General features: G+C 40.4%; 1 protein-coding gene across 1 annotated transcript; it reads right to left on the bottom strand.

Annotated features, from left to right (window-relative positions):
* Nucleotides 1-829: 829 nt before the first annotated feature.
* Nucleotides 830-23,869, bottom strand: skic2 (SKI2 subunit of superkiller complex). The gene is made up of 29 exons (XM_061817958.1): nucleotides 23,743-23,869; nucleotides 23,307-23,425; nucleotides 23,099-23,220; nucleotides 21,824-21,941; nucleotides 21,585-21,699; nucleotides 21,417-21,491; nucleotides 20,750-20,803; nucleotides 20,248-20,411; nucleotides 19,390-19,542; nucleotides 19,136-19,281; nucleotides 17,544-17,690; nucleotides 17,363-17,447; nucleotides 17,161-17,267; nucleotides 16,857-17,003; nucleotides 16,655-16,751; nucleotides 16,346-16,558; nucleotides 14,870-14,980; nucleotides 14,655-14,766; nucleotides 14,453-14,571; nucleotides 14,137-14,268; nucleotides 13,089-13,226; nucleotides 11,750-11,854; nucleotides 9,523-9,658; nucleotides 7,653-7,779; nucleotides 7,358-7,568; nucleotides 6,489-6,599; nucleotides 5,260-5,478; nucleotides 3,624-3,764; nucleotides 830-2,045 (listed from the first exon to the last, which is right to left on the bottom strand). The coding sequence occupies exons 1-29, from the start codon at nucleotides 23,783-23,785 to the stop codon at nucleotides 1,845-1,847; spliced, it is 3,768 nt and encodes a 1,255-aa protein (XP_061673942.1). The 5' UTR covers nucleotides 23,786-23,869; the 3' UTR covers nucleotides 830-1,844.
* Between the last annotated feature and the right edge of the window lie 36 nt (nucleotides 23,870-23,905).

The following is a 23,905-nucleotide window of genomic DNA, read 5'->3' as shown; positions in this document are numbered from 1 at the left end:
AGCTCCCCAGAGATGGTTGTCTTAAAGCGACAGTCACTTGTGAGTGGCAACAATTGCACTCCAACATCCCATTAGAGCTCAATAAAGAGGCCATATTTGGAGGAGATGCTTGCGGGGCATGATCACACTCTCACTAAAACTTTAAAAACAGCAATGATAACAAAACACACACATTTAAATAGTCTTTTTTCTTCTTCTTTACAGTACAGTACAATCATTTACAAAAGCAAGAGAAAGTAGCATTCCCACACTCCCAAAACATGCTTAGTCCATGGGTGTGGTTATGAGTAGGAACGGTTGTTTGTCTCAATGTGTTTTGCAATTGACACGGCGTACAAACCACCTTGGCCAGGAGCCAGCGAGGATAGGCGTCACCTCATCCACAGCCATCATCTTGACAAGTGCTGCATTACAGATCGTCCATTCATTTTTACAGTAGCTCAGGGTCAAAGGCACAAATAGAGCGAAACGTTCACACTTGCACTTAGACGATAACCCAGGCCATTGAACCACGACACCATCAGGGAACTCGCGTTACACGTAAAGAAACATTGATTCAACGGCATAAAAATGGGTAAAATACTTTTCGAGCTTTTAAAAGATTTGACTTGTGAAAAGGATTCTTTCATGCAAAGCAGTAGCTAGCAATGGCGGATAAATGCACACACTTCCCAAATAAAATTGTCTTTTGAATAATTTTCATCATACTCTTCTAGAGAAAGACAAATGTTATTACAGTAAAGTGGTGTGTTTGTTGGTAGTTGAGTTTAGATTTTGTATGCATTTGATCTCATTTCCATTTTGAAGGGTCCAAAAACAAACACATATGGCCATTGTCTCAGCACCCTTTCATTCAGGTAATAGCGAAACTTACACATCACGGTGCATTTACAGTAGTCTGTTGAATAATTGATGCAAAAGCCTTTTGGTATAAAACTAAGACAAATAAGGTGGAACTTGCCTGACTTTGATGTAGCATGGGCTCAGTTGCCAATAAGTGATAGTGTGATTGTTGAGTGTGAATGGCTGAATGGCTCGATGCGCCCTGGAACTGGCTTGGTGATCAGTCCGGGAAGTCAACTTGGATATGACCCTTAACAGGATTATCCTTTTAGAAAACTGATGAATATGTCCCATATTTACAGATAATGTTATTCCGCTGTGCTGAACTGTTGTTTGTCCGTGTCAAATTTGTTGGCCATTGTTTATCAAGTATGCAACGGCAGAGGACCAATACTGAAACTGTAGGAAATGGTAAGGGAAAGGTAACAAAAAGTGGTTAAAAAAAAAAAGAAATTAAAAAAATGATGGCATGAGGATGAATTCAAAGGTATGTTACAATGTGTCACATGGGGATCATGTCATAATACAATACTTACAGTATATGGCTAATGCAGCTTTCATCCTCCTACCTACAAACCCCAAGCCAGACCAGCTTCACCCACCCATCACAAATCTTTATGTGTGTTGTCAATATTGAATTTGAAGTTAGCTACCCTAGCTTCCGCCATTTTGTCAACCTTCCTCTTTCCAACTGCTGGTAGTCCAGATTTCCTGACTAAGTTGCCTCTTCGAGGTCAATCCGAGTATGTTGGCAAGACACCTGGTTTGGGGAGCGGGGGATTTGCAATTCTTGGCTGAGATATCGTTATCTGTGTGGTGTGCTGTGTTGGTCACCTCAAGTACACTGAACATTTATGAGAGCCGTTTCACAACTTTTCATTCTACTGTGTGGGATAGTGCACCTTAAAAAAAAACATTAAAAAGCAGTGCACGTGTAAGCCGCTTGAAATAAAATGTTGAAAAGTTGAAGTGTCTTTAAGCAAGTGTGGATTTGCCGTCTCTCAGTGGGTGTAGAGGGAGGCGGTAAAGACGATGTCCCTCCGGATGGCGAGGGAGGCCTTCTCCATCTTGCTCCCTAGCACCGAGTCTCCCACGATGCGGGCGGCCTGGCGCACCTCCTTCAGTACTTCATCCAAACGCTGGATGCAGCGCACCACTGTTCCCTCCTGGACATCTGTTAGCTGGGCGATCTCCGCAAACGGCTGTGGTGAAGTGTGGATGGGAAGGGATGGACGTGACACAAGACACGCATGTTAAACGGAGGTAAGAAGGAGCGACACAAAAATGTCAACAATACAGAAAGTATAAAATCAGGTAAAAGTTCTAAACTATAATTCATCAGCAACACATTTTTTTAGTAGTGGCCTTGGACAAGCGCCATTCATTAGCAGTGTAGACATGGAGTGAAAGACTCTTGTCTCCACTAACATCACAAAGTCCATAAAATTGATGCTTGTTGCTATTTTTGAAAATGGTCACTTGAAGGATCAGATGCTAAATATAGCCGAGGCAACACAGAGTAGCCCTCGCTTCAGCTACCTCCACTACCAGTTGTCATAGTAACAAAAGTAGCACTCTGCATTTGCAAAAGACACGACCCCCCCGCCAAAACGGATGTGTGATGAATGGATCCTAAGTGTTGATAATTGTTTATCCTTTGTGGGTTTCGATGGAAGAATATCAGAGAGGAAACTGTTTAATTGTGAAGAAAATGCCATAATTTGTATCAATTAAAAAAATATGTGAGCCTCATTCAGATCAGCTGACCAATTACTGCTAATAAAATGTGACTTTTTCACAAGAAGATAGCACGGCACAGAGAAAAACACAATGACATGAAGGCATTCGTACTATGAAAATTGTATTATTTATTATAATTACTATAGTGTTCAAAATTCAACAACAGTATTTACATATTTTTTTTTGGGGGGGTGTATTGACTGTGTTTGTGCTGAAGCCAAAGCACTCTAGAATATAAAAGTATTGGTTTGGCATCGGGTGGCACTGGGCTACTGGTTAGATTGTTGGCCTCACAGTTCTGTGGACCGGGGTTCAAATCCCAGCCCCGCCTTTGTGGAGTTTTCTCCGGGCACTCCAGTTTCCTCTCACATCCCAAAAACATCCATTAATTGGACACTCTAAATTGCTCCGAGGTGTGATTGTGACTGTTGTCTGTCTCAAAGTGCCCTGTGATTGGCTGGCGACCAGTTCAGAGTGTAGCCCGCCTCCTACCCGATGACAGCTGGGACAGATTCCAGCACTCCTGTGACCCTTGTGAGGATAAGCAGCTCAGAGAATGGATGGTTTGGCATTATCTTGGTGTCAAATAATTATATTGAAATGAATTGAAGAGCTTTATTTACGTCTTTGCCGTCATTTTGTGGCATCTATATGCATATTTGAGGACGACATCATTTGCTCGTGGACTTTTGCTATTCATGGCTGTCAGATTGCTGTAATGATGATCATATGCCACCAGGTCTAATTATTTTATAGACCTCAAATGATTCATTTGTCTAGTAGCTGAGCAACAGCATCTCTAAGCATTCAGATAGGAATGCCAGAGAAAATTATAAATAAAATAAAATACACTGACAAAACATATCATAATTGTACAACTACTGCAATGAGGTCATTTAACTACCCTGTTGGTTGGTTCCTCGTAGCACAATGAATACATAATGCATAGATGTTATGACTGCACAAGATTTTATATGGCATATCCTTTAAGAATTTTAGCCAATATAAATTTTTCTCACAAAGTCGAGTGCAAAACTCACCATGCCTCGAGCCCAGCAGTATACAACCTCAGTCAGGCCAAATTTTAACTGGCCCACAAATTCTTCTGCTGTCTGTGGTAACCCGCATTCCCTTTGCAACTCTCCTATACGCTGGGCGACTGACAACACACGATCAATACCCTGAAAAGAAAACATAAACAGAAGGAAAAGGTAAGTATAATTATGAAGTAAACCAAAGTGGAGTTGAAAAAAAAAAAGGTGGAAAACATATGCTCACTTGGGCACTTCTTTTAGTATTCTTCCAATATTGTGATGCAATATCAAAATCAAAATGATTCATTTTAAGATATGTGATGTCAAAAAAATTACATGTAGTATGATGCAGCATAGTTCTACACAAATTAAATAAAAAGTAAATGAACCAAAAAAAAAACAATTTATGCCAGAATTGGCCAGATGCATGGAGATGTACTGTATATAATGTTTTGCATCCTTGAGTAAAAATGCTTTTATTGTTTTGATGCACAAGTGGAATCCACCTGCCTGATCAATAGCTAGATTTAGATAAGATTGCCTGAATCAATAGATTTGATAGCGATACCTACTGTTGTGTTTGGTCAATGTAATTGACTCAACTCTGGTGCTGTGTGAAAGTATATGCCATTTTTTTTTTTTGGGGGGGGGGGTAAAGAATCAGTTTTGCTTTTTACGATAACCAGATACAGAGAGCCGTCATGACTAATTTAAGACCCTATAAAGCACTTTCATGTACTAGGATAAGCTCAAAAAACACGGTGGGTGAAAAAGGTGTATTTTTACAAAACATGAGGGGAATTAAGTGAACAAGAAGTGAAGCATGATGTTCTGCATTATAATTGCACATGTTCAGGGTTCAGTGTGTGTGAATCTATCTTCCATCACATAAGAGTGGTGAGAGTCAGGGCCAACAAAGCTTTCCCAACCCGTTCGAAACAGTATCAGAAGCACTGGCCTACATTTATAACCTCATTGTAATATTAGGTGCATGAAATTGGATTCATTTATTTCTCACTTTCTATTCTCATCACATCACAGCATTTATCTCGGCTGCACTGTTTCCAGTACATTAATATGAATTGTTGTCCAATGAGATTTCAACTTCTACATGCGCCAATGTCAATCAAATCTGCCACTTGAGAATCAGTGGTTCAGTCTGATGTAACAAACAATTGCCAATGGGAATGTTCAGATTGATTGGTCAGAGGGGAAGTTATTATAGCAAACTTCACCAGGTGAAATACATCTGATCTACAAATGTTAATACATAGTATGATGTATTTTATGATATTTTTTTAACATAAAAAATAATAGAACAATAATATAGCATAATTTAATCAACTGTATTATGCTCTCCAGTTTAATACGCACCCCAAAAATCAGAAAAACACTCCTACTTATGTATAGTAATAACCATCGATTTGCTGGTGTACGGGCTGAATCCATATTTATGAGTGTTTTTTTAAAGAAATAGAGGTACTTTTTATTTTTTATCCTTCCTTCCTTCTGCCCATCTACAAAATGCAGCGCCCACCACTAACAGTTATACAATAATATCTTGTAGAACAATGAGTGAGTCATACAAAGCGGACGCATTAAACATTGCACAGGCTACATGACATCATCACTTCCGTCTCACCTCCCGTAAAGTGCTGGTAATGTGCGGCTCCACTTGCGTGTTCTGTGTGAAAACCAAACACGACAGCAGAGCGGCGCTCTCCTCGGGCGCCAGCGGGCTCAGTGCGTTCTCAAACAGCAGCTCGGTGAGCAGGAGCTCATGGCTGCTGACCTGACAGGCCACGCGGCCTTTGAGCTGAACGGCTCCGCTGCTGTCTACGTACTGTAGCGACTGCAGTACCTGAGACACACCAGCAGGAAGATTCATGAAGTTCATTACATTGGAAATGTGGCTTTGTGGAACATACTACCTCCTCCTTCATGATATTTTTACAAATCAACAAGTGTAATTACAAGGTCTCTTTAAAATTTACCCCCAACTCTACAGTATGAAAATGGTTTTGAACTAATTGTCCCCATAAAGAGGTGTGTTGAATAAACAAAAAAATAAAACCAATATTAACAGCTTCAGTTATTAACACCTTGCAGTTAAGACAAATAGATGAAAAACAGTGATGAATGATGCGATGTGAGATGACCTTAGACTAAGTTGTCTTTTCATGCTGTTACCATCAGCAAATCAGATCACTGATGAAAGTCCCATGAGACAGCTTATTTGTCCATTATTTTACACACATATTGTTTTTCTACATCATTTCAATCAACAATTATGTTTTCAATTAACTATATGGGGTGGCACGGTGACTGACTCAACATATCTGCCTCATGGTTCTGAGGACTGTTGTTCAAATCCCGGCCTCGCCTGTGTGGAGTTTGCATTTTATTCCAATGCCCGCATGGGTTATCGCCAGGTTGATGGCGAAGCATGCGGTGTAGGTTAACTGAAGATTAAATTGCCTGTAAGAGTGAATGTGAGTGGGAATGGTTGTTTGTTTCTATGTGCCCTGCAATTAGCTGAACCTTGCCTCTCACCCAGAGTAAACTGGGATAGGCTCCAGATCACCCGTGACCCTAGTGAGGATGAGCAGTGCGGAAAATGGATGAAAGCGTACACTAAATGGATTTATCATTTAATCAATTAACATCATTAGTAATAGGCTACATCATTTACATGTGGTTAAAAGGCTGTAAAAAGATTAAAAAACATTTGTAAGATAAAGCAATAACTTATACAAGAGGCGACAGATATATAGATACAGTCCAAAAAAAATGCACAATATAGTGGGTCCGTGGTAGGTGAAGTCTGTTCAAGCAGTGATTTGTGATTGCTAAACTGCAAAAATTGCAAACCTTGATCCTCTGATGGTACTCAGGCAGCAGAGACAATGACTGATCCGAGACCAGGAAAACCAGTTTATCCATCTCTTCCTGTACACTCATCCTCTCCTTCACTTTTGCAAACTGAAACAAACACACAAAGATGACTACAGCTGAGTAAACAACACCAGCTGCTGCATCTGTTGGGACGATCTAAAGCGTTAGGTTGTCATTCACAGTAGTGAGGAACTATACTTTATTATATTAGGAGATGTTTCCATTATTGTGTCTTTCCTGTGTGGCTAAAATATGACAAACAAGTCTCAGCATAAATGCCATCTATGATCTTATGACGGCGATGCAGTACAGATGCAAAATACCGTAATTTCCGGCCTGCAAGCCGCGACTTTTTTCACACCCTTTCAACCCTGCGGCTTATGTGGTGATGCGGCTAATTTGTGCATTCTTTCTAATGGCCACAAAGGGGAACTCAATTGGAAAAGGTAAGAATGAGACCGGTGGAATATATGTGCCGAGGAAGTGACTTTTACCAGCCCTGTTAACGCTGCGCTAGCATGTTGCCGCTGTGTTACTGGGATGTCTCAGTGATATTTAACCATAAGTTTTATTTTAACCGGTCCTGTTAGCGTTCGTGCTAGCGCCGCGGTAGCGTTAAACACTTTCTGTGTACCGTCTTTGTAAATATCTTATGTTTCAATGTGGGCATTTGCGGCTTTTATACAGCCGCGGCGTATGTATGTACCAAACAGTATTTCCTTTACAAATGTACATGGTGAGACTTGTAACCAGGTGCGCTCTCTAGGCCGGGAATTACGGTAATAGACTTGCTTGCTTCTTGTCTGCCCATCCAAACTACGAAGAAGCCAGACCCAAGCCCACACCTGCTCTGCGAAAGTTGGCGAGTGAATGCAGTTGAATCCTCTCAGGCTGTCCTCCAGCATGCGGAGATGCATGGAGGCCTCGACCACGTCGACACTCTTCAGCTGGAGGTCATTGACTGGGTCGAGGGTGGCGATGCCACCTGGGTTAGCTTCGGCCAACCGAAGGAGCTCTTGGGTGGCTGTGGAGATTGCTTGGCCGGGTGGTTCAGTCCTGCAGGGGGAGATAGGACAGATTTCATTCACTATAGTGAGGCAACCATTCAGATTTCTGAAAAAAGCAACCTTAGTGCCAAACCTGAATCGGGGCTGTTGTCTCTTATGATAGTTATCTATAATCCTGTCAGGAATTACTTTGAGGGTCTTTACTGTGATGCCAGTGATATCCTGTGGCTTTAACTTCTGCACTGTGTGGCTGCATGGGCCTGGAAAAAAATGCAGGGCCATCTTACAGTGGATACAAAGTCAACACACCCGTGTTCAAATATCAGGTTTTTGAGTAGTAAAAAAATATTAGACCAAGACAAAATTTCAAAACGTTTTCCACTATGAATGTGACAGTTTAATTGATTTATTCTAAAAAGCTTTATGAGAGGGGACGTAAAAAGAAAACTAAAATAATGTGGTTGCACAAGTGTGCACACCGGATCATAATTGCAATGTTAAATGGGAGTTAGCAGCTGCCACTGTTTAAAGGGCCTCTGATTAATCAAATACATTTTTTTTTTGCTTTCCAGCAAAAACTTGAAAGTTCTAAGCTAACATTGAATGCTATTTTGAACTGTTCATGATTTATCCAATTTGTTGAAGGCTTCATTTCCAGCTGAAAACAGCCACATTTGCATGATGCTGACACCACATTGCTTCAAAGCGGTTCTTGTACAGTGTGTAAAAAATATATACAAAAAGTAAACACACCCCTGTTAAAAAGTTGGGTTTTTATGATATTAAAAATGAGACCAAGATAAATCATTTTACCATCATGAATGGGACGTTTCACCTGCAGAACTCAATTGAAAAAAAATAATTATTTTCAGGAAGAGAAGTGAAAATAAGCAACTAATGTGTTTGGATAGGTAAGTTCACCCTCTCGTAACTGCGATGTGGAACCTTTGGGGAGATTTTGTTATGATGTGATGAAACCAAATTTAAACTTTTGAAATTTAAACGCTGCCCATCATCAAATGTGTTTCCTCCATTGCCAACAAACAAAAAAAAGTAAGAAGATCATGAAGGGGTGGCAGCAACTACTTTATATTTCTATGTCAAACAAGTCTACACACCAGTATTTTGTTACAGTTGCACTCAAAATTATTCACAGCTTAAAAACCTAAAGTAGAATCCAATGAGCTAAAAACACTAACAATTCACCTCATGGTAGGGTTTTGGGGGAACCTATCCACTGTCATTTGCACAAAACTCACATATTCCCCGTTTTTATGCTCAGGCCATCTTGTGACATCTTCGTGCCATTACTCCACATTAAAGTGAGTTGAGGAGCTTCATTTAGAAAAAAAAGTAATGCTTTGTCACCATTTACTGGAATCTTTAGCCAATTACACACCTTTTTGTGTGACAATTATGGTCCTCATCCCCCCACCACAAAGAGTGGGGGAAAACTGTAATACAAATATGAATAAATGTGAAAGATTCCATGTATTTAGTTTGTACATTTTACAAATAAATAAAAAAAAAATTTGAATAATTTCAAGTCAAACTGTAACTAAAACCCCAACATTAGTTGATGTAATTGTATTTTTTTTTTAAACAAATTTTTTGGAAAAGGATGGAAAAGCATTTCAGACATAAAATTTTTAAAGAAAAAAAACTATACTTTCTCAAACTACTATAACTACCCTTTGGTGTTCAAACAGCAATATGCAAAACAAGAAAATGAATAAAATGGCATAAGGATCACTGCCCACAAAATCATTGGTTTGAATGGGAATGACTGCAAATACATTTCTACTATATTTATACACACCAGCTTCCAAACTTAACCACTACTCTCCATTAAATTTAAACCACATATTGGAAAGAAAGGAAAACAACATGAGCTGGATCCCAGTGGAGAACCAATACACAGTTCAGTCCACTCAACAAAAATATCTAACGTATTAAAACACATGTGCTGTACATCTCTGGACCTAGTTATCTAACTGACCAACCTTCAGGGATGAAGAGCATAATGTTGTGGAGGTGAGGAAAAGCTCGGCTGTCGCCACTATTTCCTTCTCCTTCCTCGTTGCCTTTGTCACATATGATGAGTGCCGTAAAGTTGCGATTCACAGAATCACTGGACACCTGGAGAAGAGAAGATGCAGACATAGATGGAATGTGGAGCAGTAGGAGTAGGTGATGTTCAGGCAATTGCTTCTAGTCTAATTTTGCCCATTTGTTCACACATGGCTGTGGAACTGTTTTCTCCTGCAGTCAACATGCACATTAGGTAAAATAAAAACACTAAGGAGCCTGCAGGTGTGAAATACATGTTGGGCCCAGATCCAAGCTATTTGCGTGCTTTTGTCAAACATGCTGTGACACGACAACTGAGTGCTGGACACACTGGAAGTCTGATAATTGTTTTAATGCTGTGAGTCATGCCATATTCCCTTTACACAAATTTATTCAACAGTTTAATATCAAAACCGTAAATGCTGTCATATGCATTTACAATACAGTAATTCTTTAGTGGATCAAAAAAGATCTTTTTTTTTTTTATGAACAAAAGTGCAGAATAACTTTAAACAAGCAACTTGCCTTCTTTGGAGCCATGATTAGGGGTTAATATGGTAGTCCTCGATAAGAAGGACGTTTCGTTTTTTTTTTTTTTCTTTGGGCGTTCGAATTGACAATAGCAAAAAACGTCGAGGGTGGGTCAACGGCTTGCGCCACACCCTGTTATTTACGGGTTTTTTCGGGGGGTTGTTCTAATAGACAATAACAAAACGTGTCGTGGGTCAGTCAGATTTCTTGCGCCGCGAGCATTATGTTATTTCAGGGTTTTTTCGGCGGCGTGGTAATTGACCCCTCTGTGGATATTGCGCAATCCGCGTCACTGACCAATCAGAGGCCAGAGATCTGCATAAACCAAAGCCCGTTTTTGCTCCCGCCATTATCTCAGACAACATTGCATGGTCCAGTATAGGTTTAGTTAGCATTTTATCGCGTATTTGGGTTATTTAACAAATAATATGGTTAAGAGGTGTAGTCAGGGACTTTGTAATAGTGACGACAGGTATCCTGAAAGGCTAGTTGGTGGAGTTCGATTCGTACCCTTTCCAAAACCGAAGACCCAGTACGAAAAATGCCTTCGATGGGTCAAACTTTGTGGAAGACCGCATCATCAACTAAATCCATCTAATATCAACCGGAACACATGTTTGCACGAAGGTATGCCCTATATTTGATTTTCAATACATGTCTCGTATAAATGAATTCGAAGTTCTTCGCTAGCATAACACTGCTGTGTGTGAACGATTGACACACTTATTCTTTGTTGAGCGATATTTAGCGATGATCGGACTGGACAAACGTATCGATTTCTTGCTGGCTCCCGGCCGAAAGTTAACCAGACTGTGTTTGCACGAAGATATGCCCTAAATTTGATTTTTAATACATGTCTCGTATAAATGAATGAGACGTTCTCCGCTAGCATAACATTGCTACGTGTGAATGATTGAATGAAATCAGAAGCATGGCGTCTCTCTCAGTTAAGAATGTATTGTATTTAGAATCTATAATATATCGTTGATTTGAATTTAATCAGAAGCATGGAGTCTGTCTCAGTTCAGAATGTATTGTATTGTATTTGCCATTTTTACTGTTTGTCTTACGTCAGCGCACGTGGCGTGACGTCACTTCAGGAGGCGTGGTTAAGTGCCCTGTACGGAGGGGTCAATTCACAACAATGCATGTCGTGGGTCAGCTGGTCTGGCTGCGCGGAATGGTATTTCCGGGTTTTGTCGGGGACGCTTGAGTACCGATTTTCGTTCGAAAACAGAAGCAAAAAAATCTCGAAATCTTCGTTCGAAAACTGATTTGTTCGAAAATGGGGACGTTCGAGAACCAAGGCTTTACTGTACTTGATCCAACCAGGATTTTTGTGGTGTTAATTTGCAACAACTAAAGACAAAAAAAAATGTGAATATGCTTATAAGCATTATTTGGAGGTAATGAAACGAGAGTAAATTAAGGCTTTTTCATACTTGATCTTCAATGTGTGCTCATTCTACGTTGAATGCGTGCAAACATCTGACCACACATCCATCCTAATTATTAATGGCAAAATATATTACTGAATAATGAATGCTTCCCACAAACAGTTTTTACAATCTGTTTGAAGCAAAATGTGTTTTTATCTGCCGTTTTGTCGTGAAACATACAAAAACCTACCTGTAGTATAACTCCCAGGGCATTGAGATGCTGTTGGTTGTTCACCACCACAACTCGGCCTACAGACAGAGCTTTCAGTCCGTTGACTGACTCTAGAATAGCACGCTGGTGTCAAAGACAACAGGTTAGACTAGTAGTTAAATTAACAGCTAAGAGGTTGAATGATGCGAGGAAGTGTTGGGCATCGTTTGAATTTGAGCGATTCCAGCCATGATTCTGGTTCCTTACTTCGATTTCGGTTCCAAACGATTCTCGATTCAGATTATTTTAGGGGGCTGGGTCAAAAATGTTTGCATGGTTTTCATAAAGGGTGTCCAAATTGGGAACATGAATTTTCTTAGCAGCCCAAAGCATAGACTAAAATGAACATTTGACTCTGAACTCTTTATAACAAGTACCATTATCAAACATATGAACTCGAAGGCAATGTGTGTCAACTATGAACTAGAATTAACCCAATTGATTTTATTGTCATTAATTGTTTCAGTTAACATTCAACTTTCAGCTTTTAAAAAGGAGCATTGCTAAAATGTTTAGCACAACAAATGGTTCATCTGTGCAAGTTTTAATTTGACTTCCTGTTTGAAGCATGTAGCTTTTTATTTTGGAGGCTACGCACTGAAACTCAGCACTCAACCTGAAAATTTGATTATTATTTATATGTAAAGCTGTAAAATCTTGATTCCTTTGCCTACCCACCGATGAGACACCGGGTTAGTGTTTGTGATACTGTGAGAAAACGTTTGTGAATTTTGTCCCAATTCATTTTGATGTAAAGTTGCCGCAATGAAGTTTTATCTCAATGTTAAGCTTTTTTTTTTGTCATTGGCTCTTACGATGGTTTGAAGACTAAAATAAACTTTAAATAACATCAGTGCAAAAGTGCTACAAACCATTTACCTTCTTAACTGTCTCAATGTTGGCATAGATATGTTTTATTGTTTCACTCCACCAATAGACTGAAATAAGACCACTGAAGCTCTGATGGGTGTAGCCTGTGGCTCGGACCGGGAGGGTGAACGTCAGACTTCTACACATCATAAAACCTCCTTTGTACTATACAATCTTACTTCGAGTGTTGGACTGAGGCAACTGGTTAATTTCAACAAAGTGAAGACACACTTGTTCGCTGCGTTCATGCATGTTTTACTTTGTGGGTTTTTACTAAACTGTTCTTTGGGGTGGCTGGACTAAGCATTGAAACTGGGAACTGAGATTTTTAAATTTGAATGATAACGGGAAAACCAGAACAATAGTCCCGCTTCCAATCGGTTCTCGAATCTTGATGCCCAACCCTCATGTGAGGTGGTGTTGTGTGGCTTGATTGTGTTTGTAGCACCTGTATGATGTTTCTTGTGGTCTGAAGCTCTGTCACGGTGTGGTAGTATGGCAACAAATCCGAGAGTTGGCCATCATTGGCCAAAACAGGCAGAGTGGACAATGTCTCCTTAAGTTGAGTGATCCTCTTTTCATATGCCTAAGGGGACATGTAATGTAATTTCGTTTCAACAACCGTTACATAGCCCCTAAACTGACTATCAGTATATTCAGGTAAGCATGTAATGCCATCTTGGCCTCATAACATTGAAAAGAAATAATCAACATTGATTGATTAAGTAAGGTATCTTGCCTCATCTGGCTCTATGTTTACTCGCATGTCCCCGTCATGCTAAAACACTTGAAATCTGTCTTCATCTTACCACATGAGCTTTTTATGTCACACCAAAGTCCGATCTTGATGCTCTCCAGTAAATTAAAGTCTCTTCCAAAGGCTACACATATGTGAAATCTAAACTCCCAAAGCATTTGTTAGATTTAAATAACCTGTTGCCATCCGAAACATAATGATCTGAATAGTAGTTGTCAGATAAAGTTGTTGTTGCTGCTACAGGATACTAGGACACACACACTAGCTTTTGTTTGTTAAAACTGACCACACTATGTGGCTCATACACACACCAACACATAACACAGACACTGACAACATTCCGGTTGAGAGCCAGAGAGAATTGGCTTGATTAGGACCCAATCAGGACACCCACACAGGCAAGGGGAGAACATGCAAACTCCACACAGGTGGGGCCAGGATTTGATCCCAGGTCCTCAGAACTGTAAGGCTAACGCTCTAACCAGTTCCTGCATCGTGCTGCCCGATACTGAATTCCTTCTATAAAACTGTCCAACTGCCCCCATCATTACTCCAATCAGTAAAAATGTGTATCAAGCATGAGAAGGGTTATATCTATTTTCTTTAGTTATATGGTTTTGGGATATCACAAAATTTCAATGCAGATGGGTGCGCAACATACCCTCCGAGATCAATGCGGGTCCTGTGTATCTCCAGATGAATGTAGTCTACTATTTTATCCGTTATGCTGTGTTGCTACCTGAGTGTCTCTGTGGCTTTCAGAGAAGCTTCTCCTCATCATGTCTGTTACATGTAGAGCCTCAACTCGCAGCAGGTTGAGGATCATGGTGTAAGTCAGTCTGAACTGTGAGTGAAGGGTGGTGGGCTTACCCTGAAAGGCAGAGATGTGACAGCAAAAGAAATGATGTGACAACCTTTTGAAAATTTCTCTTCTGACTCAGTTTATTGCACCTTTTTGCTCCAAGAAGTATGCATTAAATAAATATGATATGTGGAATACTGGGACATATTTCTACTTCTTTCTATGGTGTTGTGTACAAGACAGAGGGCCTTACCAGCATCATGACATGCAGATCAGACATCTCGTGAACACCGGCTTTGCAAAGAATGATGACAGTGCCTGTAGCATCAAGACCTCTTCTACCAGCTCTGCCGGCCATCTGAATATATTCACCTGAAAAAACATTAAAATGTCGAAACTCCCTTTTCCTGTGTAGAGATGAAGCAGTGAAATAAACATTGTGGTTAAAATTCTACCAGGCAGTAGATTCCTAAAGCCGGTTCCGTCATGTTTACGGATGCTGTCAAACACCACAGTCCTGGCAGGCATGTTTACCCCCATTGCAAAAGTTTCGGTCGCAAAGAGCACCTAATGCATGACATACAGTGTATGATTTAAAGATAGTTCTTTGTCATTAAACGTGAAAAAAAATGTAATCAATGTAAATATATGTTAAACAAGTCAGACTCACTTTTACGAGACCTCTTGAGAAGAGCATCTCAATGACCTCCTTCAGTATGGGCAAGATTCCACTATGATGGACTGCTATGCCTCTCTTCAACAAATCACGCATCAGCACAATCTAAACATGATTACAGTATTTAATACATATTTAACGATATGAGTTTTTACGTAAAATCCCCTAAAATCATCTGCAAAATCATGACGATTCCAGACAGGCATGCCTATTACAAGCAAAGGTAAGTTAGCTTCAGTTATAATTAGAATGAAAGACATTTTACTGTAGATAAATAATTTGATCTAATGTTTTTTAGATAATGATCATATTATAAATGACTAAGTATTGTGTAGATATAATTTAAGGGCATCAAGTAAAGAGATATTTTTCCCCAGTCTAATTTGTGTGATGCAATGTGGTTCACTGATTAACATGTCTGCCTTACAGTTGTGCGGTTCAGGGTTGGAATCTCGGCTCCGCCGTTCTTCTCCTTTTCGTTTCGGCTTGTCCCATTAGGGGTCACCACAGCGCGTCATCTTTTTCCTGCAAGCCTATCTCCTGCATCTTCCTCCCTAACACCAACTGCCCTTATGTCTTCCCTCACAACATCCATCAACTATTTCTTTGGTCTTTCTCTCGCGCTTTTCCCTTGCAGCTCCATCCTCAGCACCCTTCTACCAAGATACTGACCCTCTCACCTTTGGACATGTCCAAACAATCGAAGTCTGCTCTCTCAAACCTTGTCTCCAAAACATCTAACTTTGGCTGTCCCTCTAAAGAACTCATTTCTAATCCTATCAACTTGCTCACTTCTAGAGATAACCTAAACATCTTCATTTCTGGTACCTCCAGTTCTACTTCCTGTTGTTTCTTCAGTGCCACCGTCTCTAATCCGTACATCATGGCCGGCCTCACCACTGTTTTGTAAACTTTACCCTTCATCCTAGCAGAGACTCTTCTGTCACATAACACACCAGACACCTTCCGCCAGCTGTTGCCAAACTGTTTGGACCCGTTTCTCAAATTCCTTACCACACTCACCATTGTTATGGATTGTTGACCATGAGTATTTGAAGTCGTCCACCCTCTCTATCTCTTCTTCCTGGAGCCTCACTCTTCCCCCTCCACCCTTGTCATTCATGCACATATATTCTGTTGACTCTTCTGTCACATAACACACCAGACACCTTCCGCCAGCTGTTGCCAAACTGTTTGGACCCGTTTCTCAAATTCCTTACCACACTCACCATTGTTATGGATTGTTGACCATGAGTATTTGAAGTCGTCCACCCTCTCTATCTCTTCTTCCTGGAGCCTCACTCTTCCCCCTCCACCCTTGTCATTCATGCACATATATTCTGTTTTACTTCAGGTAATCTTCATTCCTATCTTTTCCTGTGCATGCCTCCATCTTTCTAATTGATCCTCCACTTGAGACAACAGATAGCAAATGAATGGGGAAGTTGTGAGACTTGAGGTCTTAGCTACCTGAGGCAGCTGTCTGTCTCCTCCTCTGAGACGACTCAGGCTTTTTTGGAAGAATGAGTGGATCTCGGCCTTCTCAATGGAAGTTGTCAGGTCCATAGAGTCTAGTGAACGGGCGTTCTCATCACAGCGGGTGCGGGAGAAGGTGAATGCAACCACAGGGGTCTGCTGCCGGTTGGACAGGAAGTGCAATAGGGTGAGCCACACCGCTCGGTCCTAAAGCGGAGACAAGCATTTAAATATAATGGAAGAAAAAACAAGAATATGATCCACCCAGCTTTCCGACTGCTCCAAGGAGAGGGAACTAATTACCTGACTAGCTGTGGTGTTGTGGGTTGTATTTTTTGTTCCAAAAGATTGGGCATATTTGCTGGTACGTTCTTTCTTTGCATCTACAGCTGCGTAGTACCTAAAAACACACAACATGCTTTTCTTGAAACAACTTTCCCCTCCTAAGAAGGTCCCAGTGTTGTACTTATATATGGTCAACTGATTAAAGAAAAAAGACTGGTACCCTTTGGTAAGGAAGTTCCCCGCAGCATCCATAAGCAAGAACATCTCTTTCTGGGTCTTTGTACTGTTTCCAGTGTACAAATAATGCTCCAAAGGCACAGGCCTCTTCAATGTGCTGATTACATAGATGTGCTTCTTCTTAATACGTCTGAAAGGTTGAAGAGGAGAAATTTAACTATCATCCAGGTCAAAGTGCTTTCATCATTTTTGACAAATCAGTTAACATCAATTATGTAGCACCGCAATAACAGGATCTCCGGTACGGGTGCTGAGTGTTGTGGCTGCTGTGAATGTGAAGCACCTACCCGATCCACTCGCTGAACTCTAGAGCATTTGGTACGGTGGCACTCAGGAGAATGATGCTTACGTGATCAGGCAACATGATGAGAACCTCTTCCCACACCACCCCTCTCTGAGCATTTGTAGAAAAATGACAAAAACAGATGCTTCTGAATCTCAAACATTTTTAATGAGGATTTGGGGCAGTGGTTGTGTAAATATAATGACCTCTGCGTCATTAATATAGTGGACCTCGTCAAATATGACCCACTCCAAGTCTCTGATTACCTCTGAACCATTGTAAAGCATTGACCTGAAAGTGATGAGAAAAGCCGATACAGTGAAGGGAAACTTCTCAGTCTGGGGAAAAGTAAATATTCTAACAATAACCACAAACATGGAGGCATACCTGAGGATCTCAGTGGTCATGATAAGACATGAAGACTCAGGACTGAGCTGGACGTCACCTGTGAGAAGACCAACATCCCCAAAAGTGGTTTTGAAGTCTCTGAACTTCTGATTGGACAAGGCCTTGATTGGGGAGGTGTAGATGGTCCTATCAGAAGACACAAACATTAACGTCACATATTTTGGTTATTCAGACCTCCATAGAGTGACTATCTAACATGTATTTCGTATAAAAGTGTAAATTCCGACACATTGGTTGTGTCACACTAGTGTCCTGAAAAGGCCCCTCTGACAGCTACTTCTGTTTGAGTCAATTTTTATCTGCTTTGTGTACAATATTTGGCTAAGACCACCCTCTTTCCTCTGATTGGTTGCCTACGTGTAGAAAAGCCTCTTGTCAGAGCACACATGGTTGTTATGTTGATAGCGCTGGCTCATGAGCAGAGGTAGGCGGATAGCTTTGCTAGTGACGTAGATAAGCTTGAGAAATTCGAATGACCTGATCTGAGACATCTTGGCAGAAAACGCTTCTGAAACTCAGGGATATGTGGATGATTTTAATTAATATTTCACATGTTTACTGAGGTACCATAGAACCCATGCAACATCCCAAGTACTACAAAAAAAGTGGGCTTGGTAAAATATGGGACTTTTAATAAACACCCATTTATTCTTTTTTAGGATTCCTGGTGAATTGGACCCGATCCAGGTTTACATTGGCAAGAGGCAGGGTACACACTGGAGTGGTCGCCACCTTTCACACTTCAATTTACCCAACAATGTTTTTGGAATGTATGAGAAAGCTAGGAAAAGACCCACACAGCAGAGGCTGGAACCTTGGACCCCTTGACTTCAAGGCAGACATGATAACCAACTCAACATACTCCCCTACCTTAATAATTATATTAACAAATAAAACAGCAAATCATTACAGTAAATTTTTTTGATTAAATAATCATTTTTATGAATGGGGAATTTCTTCCAGAATGTTTTGAAGTCCTGTTTTAACCCCACTGTTTCATTCAGTACACAGATGTTCTCAAAGTATGAATGAAGCACAACTTCCCACAGTTAACCATTCTAGGTCACAAAGTGGTTGAGATAGAACCTCTTTTGGTTGCACTGCTTCAAGATGCAATTAATCAATTGCTATACCCACCCGTAGTTAATATAGTTAAGAGCCACCGCCAACTTCAAACCTGCAAATCTATTTTGCAAATAAAAAACAAGTGAACTATTGATACTTTTCTCAATATTTTCAGTGCCTCATGTCAAGTAGGTCTTCATAACCATATTACTGTATACAGTATGTTTTTTATTGATCCAGTGGACTGATTTTTAAGTTAGTAGTTATTTTACAATCTGTGTTTGTGGCAGTGATTGATAATCAAGTATTTTAGATAATATCAACTGAGGATGCTTGGCAAGTAAGGCCAAGGTAGTCAAACATAAAGGCATTCCATTATTCAATTTATTTTCTCAACTTAGTGTCCCCTAGTGGTAATGATGAGAACATAGCTCAGAATAAGAAAGGTGACGCTCAGAAAAAGATGAGACTATGATGTAAATTTTACCATACTTGCAAATACACACCTCGTCATATGCTTCTGTGAGAGGGCGATAGCGTATTCAGCCACTACCGTTTTCCCAGCTGACGTGTGTGCCGCTACAAACACAGAGTCATGCGCCTCTAGTCGTAATATGGCTTGTTTCTGGAACGGATCGGGCTCAAATGGCCACTAGAAGAGCATATAAGGAAGGAAAACACTAAAATCGGTAAAAAGACCAATAAAAGAAGAACATGAAGCAACAAATTGGCATGTCTGTGAAACTGACCATAACAGTACCTTAAAAGCTGGATGAGGAATGCGTTTGTAGAAATCATCACAGGGTGAACTTATGTCAATAGGAATTGCCCATTTCTTTGTTTCTTCTGCCTTTTCACTCTGCTTTGAGTTTCTATCTTTTCCCTTGCTGAAGCGAGAGGATGGCACTGCATCCTAATGCCAAGAAAATAGGGTCAAGGGTATGTAAAACAGCAACATATTATACATTGTGTATGGGGCATAATAAAAGTATTAAAACACTTTTTTTCACAATACCAAATGTTGGTGTTGCTACAAACACCTTGTTAAATGCAGAACAATGAACTATAGCAGGGGTGTCAAACTCATTTTTCTGGGGGGCCACATTGTTATTCCAGTGTCCCTCAGAGGGCCGTTATGACTGTGAAACAAAAATATTTAGTCATCTCATTACATTTACATCATCAATTTATGAACTAGTTTTGGAATCAGAAATCAAGGGTAATGTGGTTTTCAACTATTTACTTTGGTAACACAAAAATGCTTGTAATATTTCAACTTTATCATTTGTGATATATCACAATTTGAAATTTTGGTACAGATTTTTACAAGAATCATGGAAACTGACACTCTAGATTTGGCTTACGGGGCCACATAAAATCAAGTGGCGGGACAGATCTGACCCCCGGGCCTTGAGTTTGACACCTGTGAATTATAGCATCAACAAGTGAGCTACGCCGGAAAATGGATAGATGTTATTATTGATGTCATTATTAGTTATAGGACATCCTGCCTCCTCTTAAAATACTTTGAATTCGAAGCCAATTGTAGGCTATCATTGAAGTCACATTTTCTAAATTAATACAGAGCGCACAGAATTAAGTATAGTAAATGCATTACCTTGATGCCCAGCTCTTCAAGGCTGTTTGTCCTTGGGAGTATGGCGGAATCGTTTTGTCCTTGGACTTCGTCTTTTCCTTCTGTGTCACCCCCCAAGTCGGTGACATCATCCAATGTTGACAGCAGCGACATGAGATTGACCTCTGGTTTCGCAACTCTGATGTCTTTAAGATGCACATTTTAAAAAAGAAAACAATATTAAAGTGTTTGCGTCTTACAAAATAACATTAAAATAGTTTAGGGTATACAAGTGCCATGAAATGGTATCACCCCACGTTCTCAAATTCTTATATTTTTGCCAAGTTTCCCCATTTTAATGATTATTCATTTTTCAAATTAATGTTAATATCAGACAACTATAACCCAAGTAAACTCCAAATGCAATTTTTTAATTCAGCAAAAATGGAGGGTTTTCAAGCATGCAAACATTTTTAATTGAACAATTAAAATGGTCAAATATGTACCTTGACTAACATACACAAGGCAAGATATGTCGACACACCTTTGTCACTGAAGTCCATTCCAGCTTTAAAACCAGGAGGAACTCGGAGCAAATCTGTTGGTGAGAAATTGAGAAACCTAAATAATAGCGATCTTGTAATTACGGTACAGTTTAATTTGATCAGATTTCACTTCCCCAGTAAAAAAAAAAAAAAAAAGATGAAAAGACGATTAATCTCTTTCAGGTCCAGGACCATGTTTTCTTGTGAGTTAGGAGGCAAATTATGAGTTCACAACCGTTGAATTGTTTGAATTTCACAAGTCCATACTGTTTTGTCACCATCCATCCATTTTCTTAGCCCCTTATCCTCACAAGGGTCATGGGAGTGCTGGAGCCAAATCCAGCTGTCATTGGGGCAGGAGGCGGGGTACACCCTGAACTGGTCCCCAGCCAATCGCAGGGCACATGGAGACAGACAACAGCCACTCTCACAATCACATCTATGTGCAATTTAGAGTCTCCAATGAATGGATGTCTTTAAGACATGGGAGGAAACCGAAGTGCCCGGAGAATATCCACACAGGCACAGGGAGAACATGCAAACTCCACACAGGCATGGCCGGGATTGAACCCGGGTCCTCCAAACTGTGAGGCCAACGCTTTACAGCTGTTCCATCATGCTGCCTACTGTTTTGTCACATTGGTGTAAAACAACATTAAAGGTCACCGTTCTCAAAGTCTATGTCCTGTTGAAGCTTCGACTTATTCTTGATTTGGTCCAGAGTAAGTTCCTCCATACCTCCTGTAGAGCAACAGAGGGAATAAAAAAATAAATGGTAAATACACTGGGAGTTTTGTCCTTGTTCAGAAAAAGAATTGAAGGCATCTATTTCACCAGGTAGGAACGGGTAGTTTGTGTTGCTTCCTCTAAGGCTCTCAGAAGGAGGTCCCGGTTTGCGTTGTAACGACAGCGAGTTCTTTGACGAAAGGTCAGTGTTCTCCAATGAAACCTCAAGATAAATACAATAGGCTCATATGGACTTGAACAATATCAGAGCTCGCATGAGTAACAACCATATAATATTCCTTCCCAGTATTAACGTGAATGTAGTATACAACAAGGATAGAGAATACCTCTGTAAAATCTAGCAGCATCCCTGTTGTAGGATCTCTGACGACAGAAAGACCAGAATGCAGTGGAGATCCAGCGCAGTTGATCAGAGAGTCGATATTCACGTTTCTCTGTGTCACTCTGGATGAGACAAGACCAGACCAGAGCTTTAAAGATTGACTACCTATATATTCAATACTCAATTCAATTTATACAATCATAAAATAGGATGTGATGCATAAATTACGACAATAGCTTTAATTTCATCATACTTTTATAATCAAATGAATTAAATCACCACCTGTGTGGAGTTTGCATGTTCTCCCCGTGCCTGTGTGGGTTTCCTCCCATATTCCAAAAACATGCAATTTTAATTGGACACTCTAAATTGCCCCTAGGTGTGACTGTGAGTGCGGCTGTTTGTCTCGATGTGCCCTGCGATTGGCTGGCAACCAGTTCAGGGTGTACCCCGCCTCCTGCCTGTTGACAGCTGTGATAGGCTCCAGCACTCCCCGCGAGCCTTGTGAGGATAAGTGGCGAAGAAAATGGATGGGTGAATTAAATCACCTTTTATGTTATTGTCATAGATTGTTCTTAATATAAGCTTTTCTAACAGTAATACAACTTTTATAAATATCTCTTTTTGTTGATTGACTGAGGGAAATTACGACACAAACTTACAAGTTACTACAATCAGTTATTATAAAAGGTGACTAAGTGACATTGTGAGCTGGCAATAGTAGCCAGTGTGGCTTAATAAAGAGATCTTCCATTCATTTTCTATACCACTTGTTCTCTTTGGGGTGGCATCCTGGCTTGGCCACAAGATGGTCTACTAACTCCCTGAAATGGTTGTCAGCCAAAATAGCATATGCACACAAGGACAAGGAGAACCTTCTATCTCTAAACAAGAAGGGCTGAGCTGAGATTTTAAACCTGGACCCCAGACCTGTGAAGCAGAAGTGCTCACCACCAGGACACAGTGCTGTATCCATCCATTTCCTACAGCGCTTGTCCTCATTAAGTTTGTGATTGAGCTGAAGCCTAACCTGGCCTAACGGGGCAAGGGGTGGCGTACAACCTAGACTGGTGGCCCGCCAATCGCAGGGCACATATAGACAAACAACCATTTAGAGTTTTCCCATAACCTTACATGCATGTTTTGGTGGGAGGAAGACGAGAAGAGAAGCAAGAGAAAACCCAAGTAAGGATACGGACTGTTTTGATATCAGTGGTAATAAGTAATAAATAACTACTCCTTCTCCTAACAGCATACAGCTGTACAGAGGAATACACACTTGAGAAATTTCTGAAAGGCAAAGTCTGTGTCGTGCAAAGGAAGCCAGGCAGGATCCTGTAAAAACTGTTTCTTTACTTCAGCCTCCAGGCTCAGACTGGTTGGAGGAAGCCCATTAGGGAGCTGATGAGGGAAGCAAATGATATAATAGTGAATAAATGAAGAAACATATTGAGGTGACAATGGCCCTCAGATCTACCAATACTGACCGTACTCTGTGGAGGGAAAGGGGAACCCGGCGAAGTATGTGTGATGAGCTCAAACCTGCCAGAGCATCCCATCTCCAGCAGGGACAGAGGAAGGTCCAAAGGGCCCGAAGGGGGCACGTCTACAGAAAGGCAGGTGAAAACAAACACATGATGGTACACACACAAGGAGGAAGATGCGGTTTTACAACACAAAATATTATAGGGGGAATACTTTTTCTGTGACAACAAATTAATATACTCAACAGTTGCTCACAATTTATTATTTAGCAGTGTTAAAACCATAAGCAAAGCTGCTAATAAAGACAGCAGCTGATTACACAAAATAGCAACCAGACATGCAAGTAACAGAAGTGAGTTTATTTTATAGCAATTGTTTTCTAACATTTGACGATATAAAAGAACTGTTGTGACCTTTGGTAAAACCTGTTAAACTTACTCATTCTGTCCATTTTCCTATCAATAGTGCTGAGTTGTCGCATCAAGTTGCTTCGGAAGTAGCTTGCTTGAAAAACGGAAGTGGCTTGAAGACCAGGGTTGAAATGAAAACATTAAAAATACAACTTTAGTTTCAAAACAATTAAAGCCTTAATGAAACGTAT

This window comes from Syngnathoides biaculeatus, chromosome 1, assembly GCF_019802595.1.
Source record: "Syngnathoides biaculeatus isolate LvHL_M chromosome 1, ASM1980259v1, whole genome shotgun sequence".
In the NCBI taxonomy this organism is placed as follows: domain Eukaryota; kingdom Metazoa; phylum Chordata; class Actinopteri; order Syngnathiformes; family Syngnathidae; genus Syngnathoides; species Syngnathoides biaculeatus.
This window is presented reverse-complemented; position numbering and strand designations above follow the sequence as displayed.

Excerpts from the sequence above, each read along its gene's own strand:
- skic2 (XM_061817958.1), bottom strand. The coding sequence starts at position 23,785 with ATGCGACAACTCAGCACTATTGATAGGAAAATGGACAGAATGA. Across the intron at positions 14,767-14,869 it reads TCTCAAGAGGTCTCGTAAAA|GTGCTCTTTGCGACCGAAAC; the intron begins GTGAGTCTGACT and ends GTCATGCATTAG. Across the intron at positions 13,227-14,136 it reads AAAGCCACAGAGACACTCAG|GCATATGAAAAGAGGATCAC; the intron begins GTAGCAACACAG and ends ATGTCCCCTTAG.